A 17,558-nucleotide genomic window follows, 5' to 3' on the forward strand; every position below is an offset into this window, starting at 1 on the left:
TCCTCTTGCATGTAGCCACCATGCCTTCCCCCTGAGCCCCCTCCCCCCATTCCATCCCCAGAAGTGCATATAGTCTCCTGAGCACCATCATGGGTCACTCTTAAGCACAGGGCCAAGAATAGCCCCTGAACACTGCCAGGTTTTTTTTTCTTTCCAAAGGGGAAAGAAGAAAAAAAAAAGTAGAGGATGACGTATGATAAAATCCCAAATGCTTTGTAAATATATATTTGCTCTATCTCAGGAGGTCATAGATAAGTGTAGATAACTTTCTGGTCCTTGGCCTCTGTGTGACACTTCCCTTGTAAATTCTCATGTGTCCCCCTAGAATAATCTGCTGTCATCATCAAATGTGGAACAGATTGAATTTAAACACATCAACTGGAATATTCCTGATTAGAGGTCATGATAATCTATACAGACCTCTACAGAACACATAAGCAAATAGAGAAATTGGTAGGTTTGGCCCAGGGTATCAGAAAATCTTTGCCTCTAAACTTGAACACATTGAAAGTTGTGCCTTAAATTATAATTGATTATTTATGTATTTATTTATTTATCTATGTAGGTGAGGGCAGGGTTTGGGCCACACCTGGAAGTGCTCAGGACTTGCTCCTGACACTGAGCTCAGGGGATCATATGTTGTGCCAGTGATTGAACCAGGGTTGGCCACATGCAAGGCAAGCACATTAACCCCTGTACTTTCTCTCTGGCCCTGTATTCTAAATTTGGTATAGAAAGAAGTAATTTTTTTTTAATTTGAATTTTTCTAGGTGAGTAAAGGCGCTACTATAATTCTTTAGTGTATAGCAGATTCCCAATGAGTGGTTGTTTTTCCTTCATAATTGGATGATAAGTTTATTGAGCAAAGAGATGCCAAGTTGGGAACTGTTGCATCTTACTGAAGGAAAACAAATACTCACATCGATTCGTTGCCTTTCTCTTTATGCTTTTTTTGGGGGTGGGGAGAGGGTTTGAGTCACATTTAATAGTGATCAGGGGCTCTCCCAGCTCTGTGCTGGGGTATTTTGCCACATCTGTATTGGTCATAAATTGGGTCTTGTTGCATGCAAGGCAAGCACCGCTTCCTATACACTTTCTCTCTAGTACTCTCTTGAAATAGAATAGGTGATATGAGAATAATAATTTCTTTTTGTTTTCCTAGTAGAGCTATAGGTGTTTTGTTTTGGGGCCACGTGGGGAGATATTCTAGCTCTGTGTTTAGGGATCATTCCTAGAGGTGCTCAGGAGACCATATGGGGTACCTGGGATTGAACCCCAGGTTGACCATGTGCAAGGCAAATATCCTACCTGTTATGCTATCTCTCCTGCCTGAAAACACCTATAATAATCTTTAGTCTTTTTTCCCTCCTTGTAGCTGGTTTTTGTAAATCGTATCGTAATTGTCCTCACCTGTCATAACCATGAGCCCTCTAAACCATTTCTCGAAAATAGTTAAGAATTGGGCCAGGGGCTGGAGCAATAGCACAGAGGGTAGGGCGTTTGCCTTGCACGCGGTCGACCTGAGTTCAATTGCCAGCATCCCATATGGTCCCCTGAGTGCCGCCAGGAGTAATTCCTGAGTGCAGAGCCAGGAATAACCCCTGTGCATTTCCAGGTGTGACCCAAAAAGCAAAAAAAAAAAAACAACAACAACAACAACAAAAGAATTGGGCCGTTTTCATCCTAAAGTGGTTGACTTACAATGTTGATTTTGTTTTGGGGGCCACACCAGGCAGTGCAATGCTGTAGGAGAGGGCAGTGCAGGGCCCTCCTGGCACCCTGTGCTCTTGAGCCGCTACTGGGAGTACTTGGGGGGACCAGGTGCAGCTGGGACTCAAATCCAGGCATGCAAAGCCTGTGCTCAGCTTGTTGAGGTATCCCTCTAGCCCCAAGTTTGTTTTCATTGTTTCCTTTGGTTATTTTCCAAACACATGAGGGTAGGGGGGTAATTCTCACTTAAAATCAGTAGTAGTGCAATGGACCAGTTCCTTAGTCATATGTCACAAAATCATTAGGTTCCCAAAGTCAGCCATGAAGAAAATTCTTCAGGGGTAAACACATCCATTTGTTGTTATTGTTGACTGATTTTTTTCTCTTTTCCTAGGGATTTTAAGTTTTGTGTGGTTTGGGGAAATCCAACAGTGATTAGCAGTTGGTTCCTCACCATTGATAACAGCGTTTTAGGAGTTGATAAATTTTTCCTTGGTACTAAATTTAGGACTGTGTTTCTCCTTAACGTTTTGGTTCCGTCTTGGGTAGGTGAAGGGTTCACTTTTCGCTTGTGGTTTGTGTTTCTTTAGCTGCGATCAGGAGGCGCTCAAGTACTGGAAGGCTGCATTGCCGAAATCCACAACATCACCAGCCTCGACATCTCCGACAACGGTAAGTGCAAAACCAGCAAAAAAAGGAAAGTGTGATTAGAAGTCAGTTAGTCAAGGGGAGTAATCTTCTAGCCCAATCTAGATAAAACATTTGTGAAAGTATCATTTCCCTTTTTGATTAATAAGACTTTTAGCTTTTAATTTTGATGATGATGAGAGAGAGAGAGAGAGTGTGTGAGTGTGTGTGTGTGAGTGTGTGTGTGTGTGTGTGTGTGTGTGTGTGTGTCTGGTATAGGGATCGAACACAGGGCCTCACAGCTACACAGCAAACACTCTACTGTCAAGCCACATACCTGACTGGACTTGGAAATTTAACAGCAGAACTTACTTGTGGTCTAAAGTGATGCTGAAGTCTTCCTGAGTTGATTCCTACTGAGTTAATTGCATAGGTTCCATATGCATTTTTTTTTTCATTCAAATTTAAGACTATTGACAACAACTGATAAAGATCTGAGGTGAACCTTTGCATTCTTGATGATAAAGCTCCCCATTTATTCAGAAGCTTCATTCCTTTGCTTTATTCCTTTGCTTCATTCTGTGAACTGAAGTTACAGACCAGTGAACAGCATATTGGAATTTTCTCCCACAAAGTACTAGAGAAAGAGGAGTATCGTTGCAGTTATCTCTTCCTCCTCCTGGCTGACTTTGTTTAGCCACTGGTTGCATAAGAGACTGAGTTAAGTCTTTGTAGAGAATGAGTTTATCCTTGTGTGATAATAGGACTTAAAAGCAGGGCCCCAGATTCCTTTGGAAATAAAGAGTATTCTCTCAAGATGGTAGCCATCGGCTGCTTGTCACCTTTGTGTCGTTTTATTCCAGCGGTGGGTTCATTTTTTAACATGTGTTTTGATTCTTCACTTACTCTGCTTCTTTTCAGGTCTAGAATCTGACCTCTCTACCTTAATAGTATGGCTCAGTAGAAACAGATCAATACAACACCTGGCGTTAGGCAAAAATTTTAATAATATGAAATCCAAGTAAGAGTTTTGAATTTTCTTATATGACAATGATGAAAATAACCAGTCTCCTGAAGGCTTTTGACTTGATTCCCACTCTCCACATCTTTAAAATCTCTTTAGAAATCTGACCCCCGTGTTGGACAACTTAGTACAGATGATTCAAGATGAAGAATCAGTGAGTATTACCATGTGTTTTTATTATTACTAAGTGGTTTTTTTTGCCATGCTTACAAATTCTGTCCACTGGGTTAATTAATGCTAGGATATAATTTCTGATGATCTCATCTCGATGTGCCTTGTTAATTTTTTTTAATGTAATAGTGTTGATTCTGTATTACATTCATAAGATGTATTTACATTGGACTCATTAGGCTGGGGAGATAGGACAAAGACCCAGGGTGCCTGATTTTTCTGCCCATGACCCCCCTATTTGATCCCTGACAATACACGCCCCCAGAGCACTGTGGGTTGTGGTCATGGTGATGCCTAATACCTCAGGGGCCAAGCAATACCAAGTCCTTGGGGCTCAGCTTGGACCATCTGTTTTGGCTAGTCTGAGTGTCACCAGTCATAGCCCTTGACCATCCTGAGCACAGCCTGGAAATCCCCTCTTCTGCCCCAATTAAAATAACTAAATAAAAATGGCTTCCTTTTCAATGCATTCCATCCATCACTAATTATAAGACGGTTGTAACTAATAGATGAGAAGAAATATCAACTGCCTTGTAAGCCCACATTTTCATAAGCATTCCTGTTTCCTAACTTCAGCTCAGACACTCAACTGCAAGCAGGAATTTTTACAATCTGCTTGACTTTCTGACCTTAGATCATGCCGAGAACTGTCATCTTGCTCATTTGAATTTCATCTAGTAATTACGTGGAATTATAAGAGCCAGCAAGTTGTCCCCCATCTTGAATTGCTCCTTGAGCTCTATTAGTCCTCTTTATGTTTTTATTCCCTTTAATTGCTCCTTATCTACACTTGGTTTAGGGTAAAGAACTATAATTTTAAGGAGTGTTGCATTTTGCTGCTCTTTAAAATGCTTCTGGGGGAAAAAAAAGATATCTTATGGATAAAGGAAGAAGCACTCTGTCATTAATTCCTTTCATTCTGACCTCGTCTGTGACTCCTTAAATTTCTCTTCTGCTTGTTGATGTTTTGCTCTTCTCCTGTCTTAGTTCAGTTTGATCACTCGGCTCAGTTTCTCTGTTCCTAAAATCCACATCACTTTGTGTTCCTACTATAAATAGTCAGCTTACTCAGGTTTTGTCATAGCTGGTTTTGTGAGCCACGAGTGGCTTTCTGTATCAATCGTGTCAGATCTAGCATATTTAAAAATATATCATTTTCAATCGGCACTGGTGGAGGAATGGGCACTTGATCATTGTATAACTGAAACCCAAGCACAAAAATTTGTAAGCCTACAACTGTACCTCATGGTGTTTCACTAATAAAAATTAAAAAAATAAATAAAAAAAAATATATATATCATTTTCCCTTTTGAGTTCAAGTAGAGTAAGCAGATTCTACAGTGTTTCTGAGAAAGTTCAGAGCATGAGAAATGGAAAGAAATAGGAAATTTTCTTTCTTTTTTTTTTTTTTTCCTTGCCCCCTCCCCTCGCCTAGAGGTAGGAGAAAATTCTCTTCTGTTTCTTTGTGGCTTCGATGTCACTTCCACCGGTGGGTTAGAAGTGAAACTCATTAGTATGTAATGAATTCAGACACTTCCCTATGTCCTCATTTACTAATAAACCCCAGATTTTTGTTGCTCTTCTACGGGGTTATTAAAATTAGGAGCATAATTAGAATGCAATTTATGCGTTTCAGATTTTAAGCTGTTTGTTTTACATATTTAATTTGACTTTATACCACCCTGATTTGTTAGAGTTTCCCATTTCCCAGTATTGGTCCAGGTTTAAAAGATTAGGGAAGTTAATATTGTAGGATTATATTTAATATTCATCCCTAAGCGCTGTTTAATAGCATGCATCTTAGGGAAATTAATTTTGTGTTTGTGCCACACCCGGCAATGCTCAGGATTACTCCTGGCTATGCACTCAGGAATTATTCCTGGCGGTGCTCAGAAGACCATATGGGATGCCGGGGATTGAACCCCAGTCACGCAAGGGAAGTCCTATTTCTCAGGCTCCCAGAAATCATAAATTTTTTTTTACTTTTAGAAAAAAGTACATTTCTGGGACCAGAAAAAAGAGTACAGAGATTAAGCATTTGCCTTGCATGAAGCCAGCCCTCATTTGATACCCAGTACTCCATGAGCACTGTGAGGCGTGCCCCCAAGCACAGAACCAGGATAGTCTCTAAGCACTACCTAGTATGGCCCTCAGGTGAGCAAGTGAACGTAAGGGATTGAGCCATGTGACTGTAAAATTCTTAGGATCACTTTGGCACAATTGGGCTCTCTTTTTCAGTTTTCTTTTTCTTTTTTTTTTTTTTTTTCCCTTTATTTTATTTTATTTTTTTTAAAGTTGTAGATTTACAATTTTTTGTGCTTTGGTTTCAATTATACAATGATCAGATACCCATCCCTCCACCAGTGCCCATTTTCCACCACCATGGATAATATCCCTCCCACCCCCATCCCCCCATCCCCCCGTCTCTGTGGCAGGGCAATCCCCTGTGTTCTCTCTCTCCTTTTGGGTGTTGTGGTCTGCAAAAGAGGCATTGAGTGGCAAACATGTTCAGTCCATAGTCTACTTTCGACATGCATCTCCCCTCCTGGGAGGATCCTCCAAACATCCTTTATTTGGTGCTCCCTTCTCTATCTGAATAGCCCTTTCCTCTAGGATACCCGGCTGGCCTCTAAGTTATGGAGTAATCCTCCTGGTGCTGATCTCAGCTATTCTTGGGTATTAATCTCATACTTTGTTACTTTATATCCCCCAGATGAATGCAATCTTTCTATGTCTATCCCTCTCTTTCTGACTCATTTCGCTTAGCATGATACTTTCCATATTGTACCACTTGTATGTAAATTTCATGACTTCATCTTTTCTAAGAGCTACATAGTACTCCATTGTGTAGATGTACCAAAGTTTCTTTAACCAGTCATCTGTTCTTGGGCATTCAGGTTTCTTCCAGTTTCTGGCTATTGTAAAGAGGGCTGCAATGAACAAACAAGTGCAGATGTCACTTCGACTATACATTTTTGCCTCTCTGGGATATATTCCCAGGAGTGGTATTGCTGGGTCAAATGGGAGCTCAATTTCTAATTTTTTGAGAATCGTCCATACTGTTTTCCAGAAGGGCTGAACCAGTGGACATTCCCACCAACAATGAAGGAGTGTCCCTTTCTCGCCACATCCACGCCAGCATCGGTTGCTTTTGTTCTTTTGAATTTGGGCCAGTCTCTGAGGTGTGAGATGGTATCTCATTGTGGTTTTGATCTGCATCTCCCTGATGATTAATGATGTAGAACATTTTCTCATGTGCTTTTTTGCCATTCGGATTTCTTCTTTGAGAAAGTTTCTGTTCATTTCATTGCCCCATTTTTGGATGGGGTTGGATGTTTTCTTCTTGTGGAGTTTAACCAGTATTTTGTATATCCTGGATATCAACCCCTTGTCAGATGTGTATTCGGTGAATATCCTTTCCCATTCTGTAGACTGTCTTTGTATTTTGGTCACTGTTTCTTTGGAGGTGCAGAAGCTTCTTAGTTTAAGATAGTCCCATTTATCTATCTCTGTTTTCACTTGCTCGGCCAGTGGCGTGGCATCTTTGAAGATACCATTAGCTTCAATGTCATGGAGGGTTTTGCCAACTTTATCTTCAATGTACCTTATGGTTTCTGGTCTGATGTTGAGGTCTTTAATCCATTTTGATCTTACTTTTGTACATGGTGTTAGGCAGAGTTCTGAGCCTATTTTTTTGCATGTAGCCGTCCAGTGATGCCAACACAATTTATTAAAGAGGCTTTCCTTACTCCACTTCACATTACTTGCACCTTTATCAAAGATTAGATGAGCATATGATTGAGGAGAGATGTCAGTGTATTCAACCCTGTCCCATTGGTCTGCAGTTCTGCCTTTGTTCCAGTACCATGCTCTTTTAATTATTACTGCTTTGTAGTACAGTTTGAAGTTCGGGAGGTTGATTCCTCCCATTTTCTTTTTCCCAAGAATTGCTTTAGCTATTCGTGGGGGCTTATTGTTCCATATAAATTTCAAGAGTGTTTGCTCCATTTCTTTGAAGAATGTCATGGGTATCCTTATAGGGATTGCATTGAATTTATACAATGCTTTCGGTAGTATTGCCATTTTGACAATGTTAAGTCTCCCGACCCATGAGCAGGGGATATCTTTCCATTTCCTCATGTCCTCTTTTATTTCCTGAAGTAGCGTTTTGTAGTTTTCTTTGTACAGGTCCTTTACTTCCTTAGTTAAGCTGATTCCTAGGTACTTGATTTTCTGGGGCACAATTGTGAATGGGATTGTTTTTTTCATGTTGCTTTCTTCTCTCTCACTGTTTGCGTATAGGAAAGCCATGGACTTTTGGGTATTGATTTTATAACCTGCAACTTTACTATACGAGTCTATTGTTTCTAAGAGTTTTTTGGTGGAAGTTATTGGGTTCTCTAAGTAGAGTATCATATCATCTGCGAATAGTGAGAGCTTGATTTCTTCCTTTCCTACCTGAATGCCCTTAATATCTTTTTCCTGCCTAATCGCTATTGCAAGTACTTCCAGTACTATATTGAACAGCAGTGGAGAGAGTGGGCATCCCTGTCTCGTCCCTGATCTTAGAGGGAAGGCTCTCAGTTTTTCCCCATTGAGGATGATGCTTGCTGTAGGCTTGTGGTAGATGGCTTTAATTATGTTGAGGAAGGTCCCCTCTATACCCATTTTGGCTAGGGTTTTCATCATAAAGGGGTGCTGGATCTTATCAAATGCTTTCTCTGCATCTATTGATATGATCATATGCTTTTTATCTTTTCTTTTGTTGATATGGTGGATTATGTTGATTGATTTCCGAATGTTGAACCATCCTTGCATCCCTGGGATGAATCCTACTTGGTCATGGTGTATGATCTTTTTGATGAGTAGTTGGATTCTATTTGCTAGTAGTTTGTTGAGGATCTTTGCATCTGTGTTCATCAAGGATATCGGCCTGTAATTCTCTTTCTTTGTGGTATCTCTGTCTGCTTTTGGTATCAGTGTGATATTTGCTTCGTAGAAACTGTTTGGAAGTGTTTTTGATATTTCAATTTCGTGGAAAAGCTTAAAGAGTATTGGGAGTAAGTCCTCTTTAAAGATTTGGAAGAATTCACTAGTGAATCCATCCGGGCCAGGACTTTTGTGCTTGGGGAGACTTTTTATTACCATTTCAATTTCCTTGATGGTGATAGGTCTGTTCAGGTATTCCAGGTCTTCTTGGTTCAGCCTTGGGAGTCTGTAGGAGTCTAGGAATTCATCCATTTCCTCGAGGTTTTGATGTTCCGTGGCATAAAGCTTCTCAAAGTACTCCCTGAGGATCCTCTGAATTTCTGTGGTTTCTGTTGTAATGACCCCCTTTTCATTTCTGATTCGGTTTATTAGGGTTTTCTCTCTCCCTTTCTTTGTGAGTTTTGCTAGAGGCTTATCGATCTTGTTAATTTTCTCAAAGAACCAGCTCTTGGTTTCATTGATCTTTCGGATTGTTTTTTGGGTTTCCATCTCGTTAATCTCTGCTCTGAGTTTTATTATTTCCTTTCTCCTGTTCGGGTTGTGCTCCTTTTTTTGGTCCTTCTCCAAGCTCTTAAGCTGTGAGGTTAGGTTACTTATGTGTGCTCGCTCCTCCTTCCTGAGGAATGCTTGTAGAGCTATAAACTTTCCTCTTAACACAGCCTTTGCTGTGTCCCATAAGTTTTGGTAACTCGTGTTCTCATTTTCATTCGTTTCTAGGAATCTTTTGATTTCCTCTTTGATTTCCTGTCTAATCCACTCGTTGTTCAATAGTGCACTGTTTAATTTCCAGGTGTTTGATTTAGTTTTCTGTTTTTGTGTGTGATTTACTTCTAATTTCAGCGCATTATGGTCTGAGAAGATTGTTGATACAATCTCTACCTTCTTAATTTTATGGAGGCATGTTTTGTGGCTCAGCATGTGGTCTATCTTGGAGAATGTTCCATGTACGCTTGAGAAGAATGTGTATTCAGCTTTTTGTGGATGAAGTGTCCTGTATATATCTACTAAGTCCCTTTCTTCCATTGTTTCCCTCAAATGAAGTATGTCCTTGCTAAGCTTGAGTCTGGTTGATCTATCAAGAGGTGACAAAGCAGTGTTGAAGTCTCCCACTAGTATTGTGTTGCTACTGATGTCTTTTTCCAAATCTATGAGTAGTTGTTTTAAGTACTTTGCTGGTCTCTCATTAGGTGCATATACATTTATTATTGTAAGTTCTTCCTGTTGTACAGATCCTCTGATCAATAAGTAATGGCCTTCACTGTCTCTTATGACCTTCCTCACTCTGAAATCAATGTGGTCTGATATAAGGATGGCTACCCCAGCTTTTTTATGGGAGCTGTTTGCCTGTAGGATTGTTTTCCAGCCTTTGACTCTGAGTCTGTGTTTGCTTTGACTATTGAGATGCGTTTCTTGCAGGCAGCAGAATGTTGGGTTCAATTTTCTAATCCATCCTGCCACTCTATGTCTTTTAATTGGTGCGTTTAGCCCATTGACATTGAGAGAGATTATTGTTATGGGATTTTGTCCCATTGTTATGTTAAAATTGGGTGTATTTGAGCGGCCTTTCTTGCCTTAAAGTAGCCCATTTAGTTGTTCTTGTAACCATGGTTTTGAGTCTATGAAGTTCCTGAGCTGTTGTTTGTCTGTGAAACTGTGTGTTGTTCCTTCTATTATGAATGAGAGTCTTGCTGGGAAAAGTATTTTGGGGGAGGCATTTATTTCATTGAGTTTTTTTACTATGTCCCTCCACTGTTTTCGGGCCATGAGGGTTTCATCAGAAAAATCAGCTGTGAATTTTAAGGATGCTCCTTTGTAAGAGATTTCTTTCTTCGATCTTGCTGCTTTCAGAATTTTGTCTCTGTCTAAGGTTTTGGTCATTTTGATCAGAATGTGTCTTGGGGTATTTTTATTCGGATTTCTTCTAGCTGGTACCCTTCGGACCTCCTGAATGTGGTCACAAGTTTTCTTCAGCTCTGGAAATGTTGTAGCAATGATGTCTTTGACAGTTTCTTCTTCATCGAGGTTTTCTTCCTGTCCCTCTGGGACTCCAATAATTCTTATGTTACCCCTCTTGGCTTCATCACGATCTTCTCTTGCCATCTGTTCCCGAATTGTGAGTCTCTTTTCCATTTTCTGCTCTTTTCGGGAGAGTCTCTGAACTTCATCTTCGAGCTCACTGATTCTGTTCTCAGCCGCTGTTACTCTGCTGCTGAGGCCTTCCACTGAGCTTTTCAATTCGCCTACGAGATTTTTCAGGTCTGACATTTCTGATTGCATTTTCCTCATTTCTGCCTTCAGATCCTCTTGTCTTCTATTGGCATTGGTTTCCATTGTTTCTTTTAATTCCCTAAGCATCCTAAGTAGCTCCCTTCTGAATTCCTTGTCAGAGAGGTTGTCTAACACTACAGTACTGTTGGTGTCATCTGGGCTAGACTCTTCAATATGAATGTTTGGTGGGCTTTTGCGTTGCTTTACCATTGTGAGAGGTGTGGTTTAGTCCTTCACGTTCTGCTTGATATGCAGTGTGAGTTAAGATAGGCTTATGAGTTATTGGCAAATGTATTTCTAGTGGCTGAGCTAAAATAGAGAAGTTTCCATCTAAGAAGTTAGCTTATGGTTCCTATGGCATATGTAGTGGGAAAATATTTCGCGGCCGCGTTAGCGGCCGCGGCTCCGGAAAGAGTCCCTGGCACTGGGCGAGGAGTTGGGAATGTCTCCTGTTTGGAATTGGAGCCGTTCAGCTTTGTTGCCCAGAGCTGGGCCTCTGTGCCCTCGCACGCGGCTCAGGGGTTGAAAACCGGCTGTCTCGGGGCTGTTTCTAGCTGCGCGTGCCCAGAGAGGAACCCAGGCCCTTGGGGACGGGCTGTACCTGTTGGAATTGGAGCCGTTCAGCTTTGTTGCCCAGAGCTGGGCCTCTGTGCCCTCGCACGCGGCTCAGGGGTTGAAAACCGGCTGTCTCGGGGCTGTTTCTAGCTGCGCGTGCCCAGAGAGGAACCCAGGCCCTTGGGGGCGGGCTGTACCTGTTGGAATTGGAGCCGTTCAGCTTTGTTGCCCAGAGCTGGGCCTCTGTGCCCATCCCACGCGGCTCAGGGGTTGAAAACCGGCTGTCTCGGGGCTGTTTCTAGTTGCGCGTGCCCAGAGAGGAACCCAGGCCCTTGGGGGCGGGCTGTACCTGTTGGAATTGGAGCCGTTCAGCTTTGTTGCCCAGAGCTGGGCCTCTGTGCCCTCGCACGCGGCTCAGGGGTTGAAAACCGGCTGTCTCGGGGCTGTTTCTAGCTGCGCGTGCCCAGAGAGGAACCCAGGCCCTTGGGGGCGGGCTGTACCTGTTGGAATTGGAGCCGTTCAGCTTTGTTGCCCAGAGCTGGGCCTCTGTGCCCGTCCCACGCGGCTCAGGGGTTGAAAACCGGCTGTCTCGGGGCTGTTTCTAGTTGCGCGTGCCCAGAGAGGAACCCAGGCCCTTGGGGGCGGGCCAGTTTTCTTTTTCAAGGAAACCTCTTCACTTTTCGCTATCTGATCTCTTTTTATAACTGATATTCTGACAACTCATGGAATTTATTGTTGTTATTGTCGGTTTTGGCTTCTGGGTCAGACTGAGGAGGAAGCCCTGAGCATAGAGCTTCCAGGAATGAGCCCTGAGCACAGAGTCAGGAGTGAACCCCAAGCACAGAGCCAGGAGTGAGCCCTGAGCACAGAGCCAGGAGTGAGCCCTGGGCTCAGAATCAGGAGTGAACTCTGAGCACAGAGTCAGAAGTGAGCCTTGAGCACAGAGCCAGGAAAGAGCTCTTAGCACAGAGGCCAGAAGTGAGCCCTGAGCACAGAGCCAGGAGTGAGCTCTGAGCACAGAGCCAGGAGTAACTCATGCTTATTCCTAGCAGTGCTGGGGGGACCATCTAGGGTGCCAACGATGAAACCTGGGGAGGCCAGGGCAGACAGCAGGGAAGAGTCAGTGCCTGACCTCTGGATTGTCTCTCCAGCCCCTGTGGAATCCTTTCTGGTCCAGAATCGCACGTTACCTTCCATGCTCGTGGGCCAGAGTATCACCTCAGCTAGAGACAGTCTTGGCAGCTGCCACACACAAAGTTGGGGGACAGAGAGACAGTGAGGGCCCAGGATGACAGGGGATCTTGTTGGGAGTACTTCAGCCACGCCAGGCTGCTTCTCCTGGGAATGCCTGGAACAAGAGAGAGATGTTCGGATAAGCTTGTTGAGCTCTGACGAGAAAGAGCAAGACTTTGGAGAGTGATGTTACATAGAAGTGTGATAAATCAAGGATGGATGACCTTATAAATATGCATGTAAGTCGGGCTGTTCTGCTCACATTAATGACTTCGCCTGTTATTTTTAAGTGTTAACTGGGGTGTATTAGACTTTGAATATCGTACTGGAATGGATACTCACTAGCTTGGAGTGTTGGCAGTTTTCCAGTATAGGGAAGATGCTGCAATACATCATTTTTTTGGTGGTAGTTCAATAGAGACTATTGAAATGATGAGAAAATGTGATTAAGGCTACTTATGAAAACAACACTGCTTTTATTTTTATTTAAAATATTCCCATTTCTGGAATCTGAAGAGCTTTTAGTTTAGTCTTTTTCCCCGTTTATTTGAGTGAAGATTTGGGGCTCTTTTTTTTTTTTGCCACACCCAGCAGTGCCCAAAAGCTACTCTCAGCTTGGTTCTTGGATCACCATATGGTTCCAGATAACAGACTTGGGTCTTATACGTGCTAATCATTCAGGCCAGCCCATTGATTCATTCTCTGGCCCGTGAATGGAAGATCTTGAGAAAGTAAATGGAGTAACAGTATCGTAAACCACAGTGCCTGAAAGGGAAAAAAAGTTGAGTGGGAGGGAAACTGGCGACATTGGTGGAGGGAAGTAGACACTAGTGAAGGAACTGGTGTTGGAACATTGTATGCTTGAAACTCCATCACAAATATCTTTTTGTAAGGGCTGGAGAGATAGTACAGTGGGTAGGGCGTTTGCTTTGCAAGCAGCTGACCCTGGTTCTATCCTCATCATCCCAGATGGTCTCCCAAGCAAAGCCAGGAGTGATTTCTGAGTGCAGAGCCAAGAGTAACCTCTGAGCACCACTGAGTGTGGTCCTAAAAGCAAAACAAATACACAAACAGAACCAAAACACAAATATCTTTGTAACTTTGTAGTGTAAGGTAATTCAGTGTAAAATTACTTTTCGATTTTTAAATTTTTTTTCTTTTTTTTTTAAATAGTGACTGAAAGTGCCATAATGTGACTTAGTGGCAGAGTACATACCTTCCATGGGTGAAGTTCTGCATTCAATCCCTAACACATGCAAGTATACTCACACACAAAACACAAAACACTGTACTGCAGGGACCCAGAGAGATAGTATAGTGGTTAGAGCCATTGCCTTGCATGCAGCCTTCTTGCTTCAGTCCCTGTCACCACAGCATTCACTAAGAAGAACCCCAGCAAATCTACCACAGTCAGGAGTAGCCCCTGAGCGCTGCTGGCTATGAAACAGCCTCTTCCTTCTCCCTGCCCACCCCCCAGTTGGGCTCATAGACCACTCGAAAACATCTAGAAGTTATCCAGATTCGATCCTCCAGGACTGTCTAAATTCTGACTCCGAACACACTGGGAATTTCGGCATTTTGATACTTCAGGTCTCGCTAAGTGAGAGGTCAGATGCCCCATGGGGCTCGGAAGCCAACGTAAATGAAGCATATTGAACTGGGGACATTAGCAAGCCAACTCTTAATTTTGTTAGATACAGTAGAAGTCAACCAAAGGAGACTCAGTGACATCCAGTCTTTTTTGAGGGCGGTTTCTGGGGCCTCACCCTATGCTGCTCAGAAGCTTTCCTGGGCTCTGTGCTCAGGGATCAGCCCAGATGGTGCTCAGGATCAAAAAGCAGCTGTACTATTCGCTCCTCAGTATCCACGGGCAGTGAAAGGGTTTCTCTGGATTCACCTTCCGGTGCAAAGTAATGAAAAGATCACTTCCACATTGACTCTTCTCCTTATTTCTAAGTGTGTCTTCCGAGGCACTTAAAATAAATGTAAAGGGCTGAGAGATGGTACGGGAGAAAGGCCAGTGTGCCCCAAACCTCACTGCATTCCACCCTCCCCCCCAAAAAAGATAAAGCAAAGAGTGATGGTCACAAATATTTAGGATCAAGGCCAGGGAGGAATCAGAGGCACAAAATCTAGAAGGAGAACTTGGTTCCAGTTTTGTTCCTTTCTGTGTGACTTTGCTGAGCTGCTTTTTTTTTTTTCTTTTTGGGTCACACCTGGCGATGCACAGGGGTTACTCCTGGCAGTGCTCAGGGGGACCATATGGAATCCTGGGAATTGAACCTGGGTCAGCCACGTGCAAGGCAAACGCCCTACCCGCTGTGCTATCACTCCAGCCTCTTTGCTGAGCTACTTAACATTTCCATTTCTCACTAGGGAAGTTGAGCTAACAATACCTACTGGGAGACCATCAAATACTGGGTACCTGGGAAGGTTAAGTGAAAAAAGCCTATAAGTGCTTGTACTTCAATACTCGTAATTGCAGTAAATGCAGGTAACCACTGGTCCACATAGTGATTCAGCACAGTGGCCAGTAACAGTGGTTGTTAATCCTGGCTGGTTTTTATTTTACATTTGTCCTCTACTAGTATTTTGAGATGCCACTTTTATCTTGCAGCTTCTCTGACGTGATGAGACTTTTGTCTAGTATTTTTTATTTATTGTCTATTAGCTTCATAAAGGGCTGGCATTGGCCACTCAGGGTTTTTTTTTTTTTTTCTTCCCGGGGCTTCTCTTTGAAAAGGACCAGGCACTGCTCAGCAATGACATTCAAATGCCTCCAAAAGCCCGTTTCCCGATAGGCCCCGGGGATCACTGTATTTGCACCAGAAGGTTTCAGATTGGCCACTTGGTGCAGGAGGTATCCCCTCCCCTACCCCCTACCCCGGCCCCTGAGTCCCCCCAGTTTTCTGCAGCACACAGCGGTCACTGGGCCTGGGTGAATGCTGTCTTTTGTCCCTGTAGCCTCTGCAGTCCCTGTCCCTGGCCGACTCCAAGCTCAAGACAGACGTCACCATCATCATCAATGCCTTGGGAAGCAACACGTCCCTGACCAAAGTGGACATCAGCGGGAACGCCATGGGGGACATGGGCGCCAAGATGCTGGCCAAGGCCCTGCAGATCAACACCAAGCTCAGGTAGGCGGGGCAGAGCTGGCCCTCGGCCCAGAAGAGACCCTCAACGGGCAAGCCCCTGTCCCCCCATCTCCCCCATGTCCCGTGAGGCCAGCAGGGAGGGAGAGGCGTGCCCAGCTCCAGCCTCTGTCAGATGTGGGGGAGGGGCTCCAAGATTCAGTCATCTGAATGGTGCCCCTGGTGAGGTCGGCCTGACTGGGCGCAGTCACTGTTTCCTGCTTCCTGTCAGACTGAGGCTGGGAGAGTCAGTCATCAGTGCCAGTTGGCACCAGTGGGCAGCGGCACACTGCAGAGTGTGCTGATTGAGAGCCTGGCATCCGATTGCCCCCTTACCACTCCTCCCAGTGGAAAGGGAGTTACAGGGGAGAGGGGTGAGGGGTCTTGGTTCAAAGGCAAGTTTATGCCGCCTCTCATTAGCAGTTTTCATCGGCGGAGTCCAGTGCAGGCTCTGCACGAGCCGTGTACTCCCCAAGTCCCCCTCAGCTACACAGAGAGATCGGGGTGAAGGAAGAGTCAGCCCTCATGGCCTGCCATAGCCTCTGTCTCTCCATAGTTCCCTTGATCTCAGAAGTTCCTTATTCTGGGGGCTGGAGCGATAGTATTAGTGGGTAGGGACTTTGCTTTGCACGCGGGCCACCTGGGTTCGATTCCTGGCATCCCATTTGGTCCCCCGAGCACCACCAGGAGTAATTTCTGAGTGCAGAGCCAGGAGTAACCCCCGTGAATCATTGGGTCTGACCCAAAAGCAAAAAAAAAAAAGAAAAAGTTCCTTGTTCTTCAGTATGAGATGATCTGAAGCTTCTAACTAAACAAAAGCCTGTCCCCTTCCCCTTCACCATCCCCCCCTCCAAAAAAAAATTGACAATTTTCCAAGGGCCAGTATGTGTGTCTAAAAGGTTCTGGAGGAACATGCTTAGGGGAGGGAAGCCAGCATGGTCCGGGCAAATGAAAGCCACTCCTTGGGTCAGGGTCAGGGGACTGGACAGAGGCTCAGACATTGCTGGCGTCTTCACATCCTGAAGGTAAACAAACTGGCACCATCCTCCCAAACAGCGTGTGTGCTTGAACCATCACTGTGATGTTCATGAGGAAAGAGAAGGTCGCGAAACTGCTACTCACGCTGTCAGGGAATAGTTGGGAACTCTGATGGTGACCAGATTCTCTCCAGGTCTTTAAAATGGAAAAGGCCTTGGGCCCCACAGGTTTTTCTGTTCATCATGGGTGTGATGAGCTTCTTTATAACTTCCACCTTCAGATACACATACCGCGTTACTCCCGGGAGGCCATGAGACCTGGCGGGCTGTAGAATGCCCTGGCTAGGACAGCCATAGGCAACTTAATGGTCAGTTTATGTTTGTTGCTGTATGTTGTTTCTCACGTTGTTGGAGCAGTACATGTGTTAAGAACATCCTGATGTGGGAAAAGCATGTTCTTGCTTTGTGGGACATGAGCGTCATTCCTGGTTCCCAAAAACGCCTTTGTGCTTGGACACTCTTGCTTCTGAGAGATGTATCTTTTTGGTTTTTTTTTAATTTTATTTTATTTTCATAAAGTTTATTTACAGTAGTTTATTACATTTAATATTCCAACACTGATCCCACCACTCTTATACCTTCCCACCACCATATTTCAAATGTTTCTACCCCAACTCCCAAAGCTTGCCCCCACAGCAGGACCTAAATCATCTATTTTGTATTGCTTGTTATGAAGAATCTAATAAAAATGATCCCAAAAGGTTTCCTTAGAGAAAAGTGTGTGAAGATTGTTGTATCTCACCCTGGAGCCATTAAGCCCTTGTATCGGTGTGATGCATCTTTTGTGGGAGAATTATGCCTTCTCTTCCCGAG

At 43.8% G+C, this 17,558-nt stretch overlaps 1 protein-coding gene across 10 annotated transcripts in view; it reads left to right on the forward strand.

Annotated features, from left to right (window-relative positions):
• The window catches only part of CARMIL1 (capping protein regulator and myosin 1 linker 1), a 362,886-nt gene that overhangs the window by 232,579 nt on the left and 112,749 nt on the right, over nt 1-17,558 (forward strand). For all 10 annotated transcript variants that reach the window (XM_056132249.1, XM_056132250.1, XM_056132255.1 and 7 more), the window contains exons 18-21: nt 2,301-2,382; nt 3,259-3,358; nt 3,461-3,515; nt 15,542-15,714. In XM_056132249.1, the coding sequence (XP_055988224.1) occupies nt 2,301-2,382; nt 3,259-3,358; nt 3,461-3,515; nt 15,542-15,714 (410 nt within the window). The remainder of the gene's footprint in view (nt 1-2,300; nt 2,383-3,258; nt 3,359-3,460; nt 3,516-15,541; nt 15,715-17,558) is intronic.

This window comes from Sorex fumeus, unplaced genomic scaffold (assembly GCF_029834395.1).
Source record: "Sorex fumeus unplaced genomic scaffold, SorFum_2.1 ptg000094l, whole genome shotgun sequence".
Lineage (NCBI taxonomy): Eukaryota > Metazoa > Chordata > Mammalia > Eulipotyphla > Soricidae > Sorex > Sorex fumeus.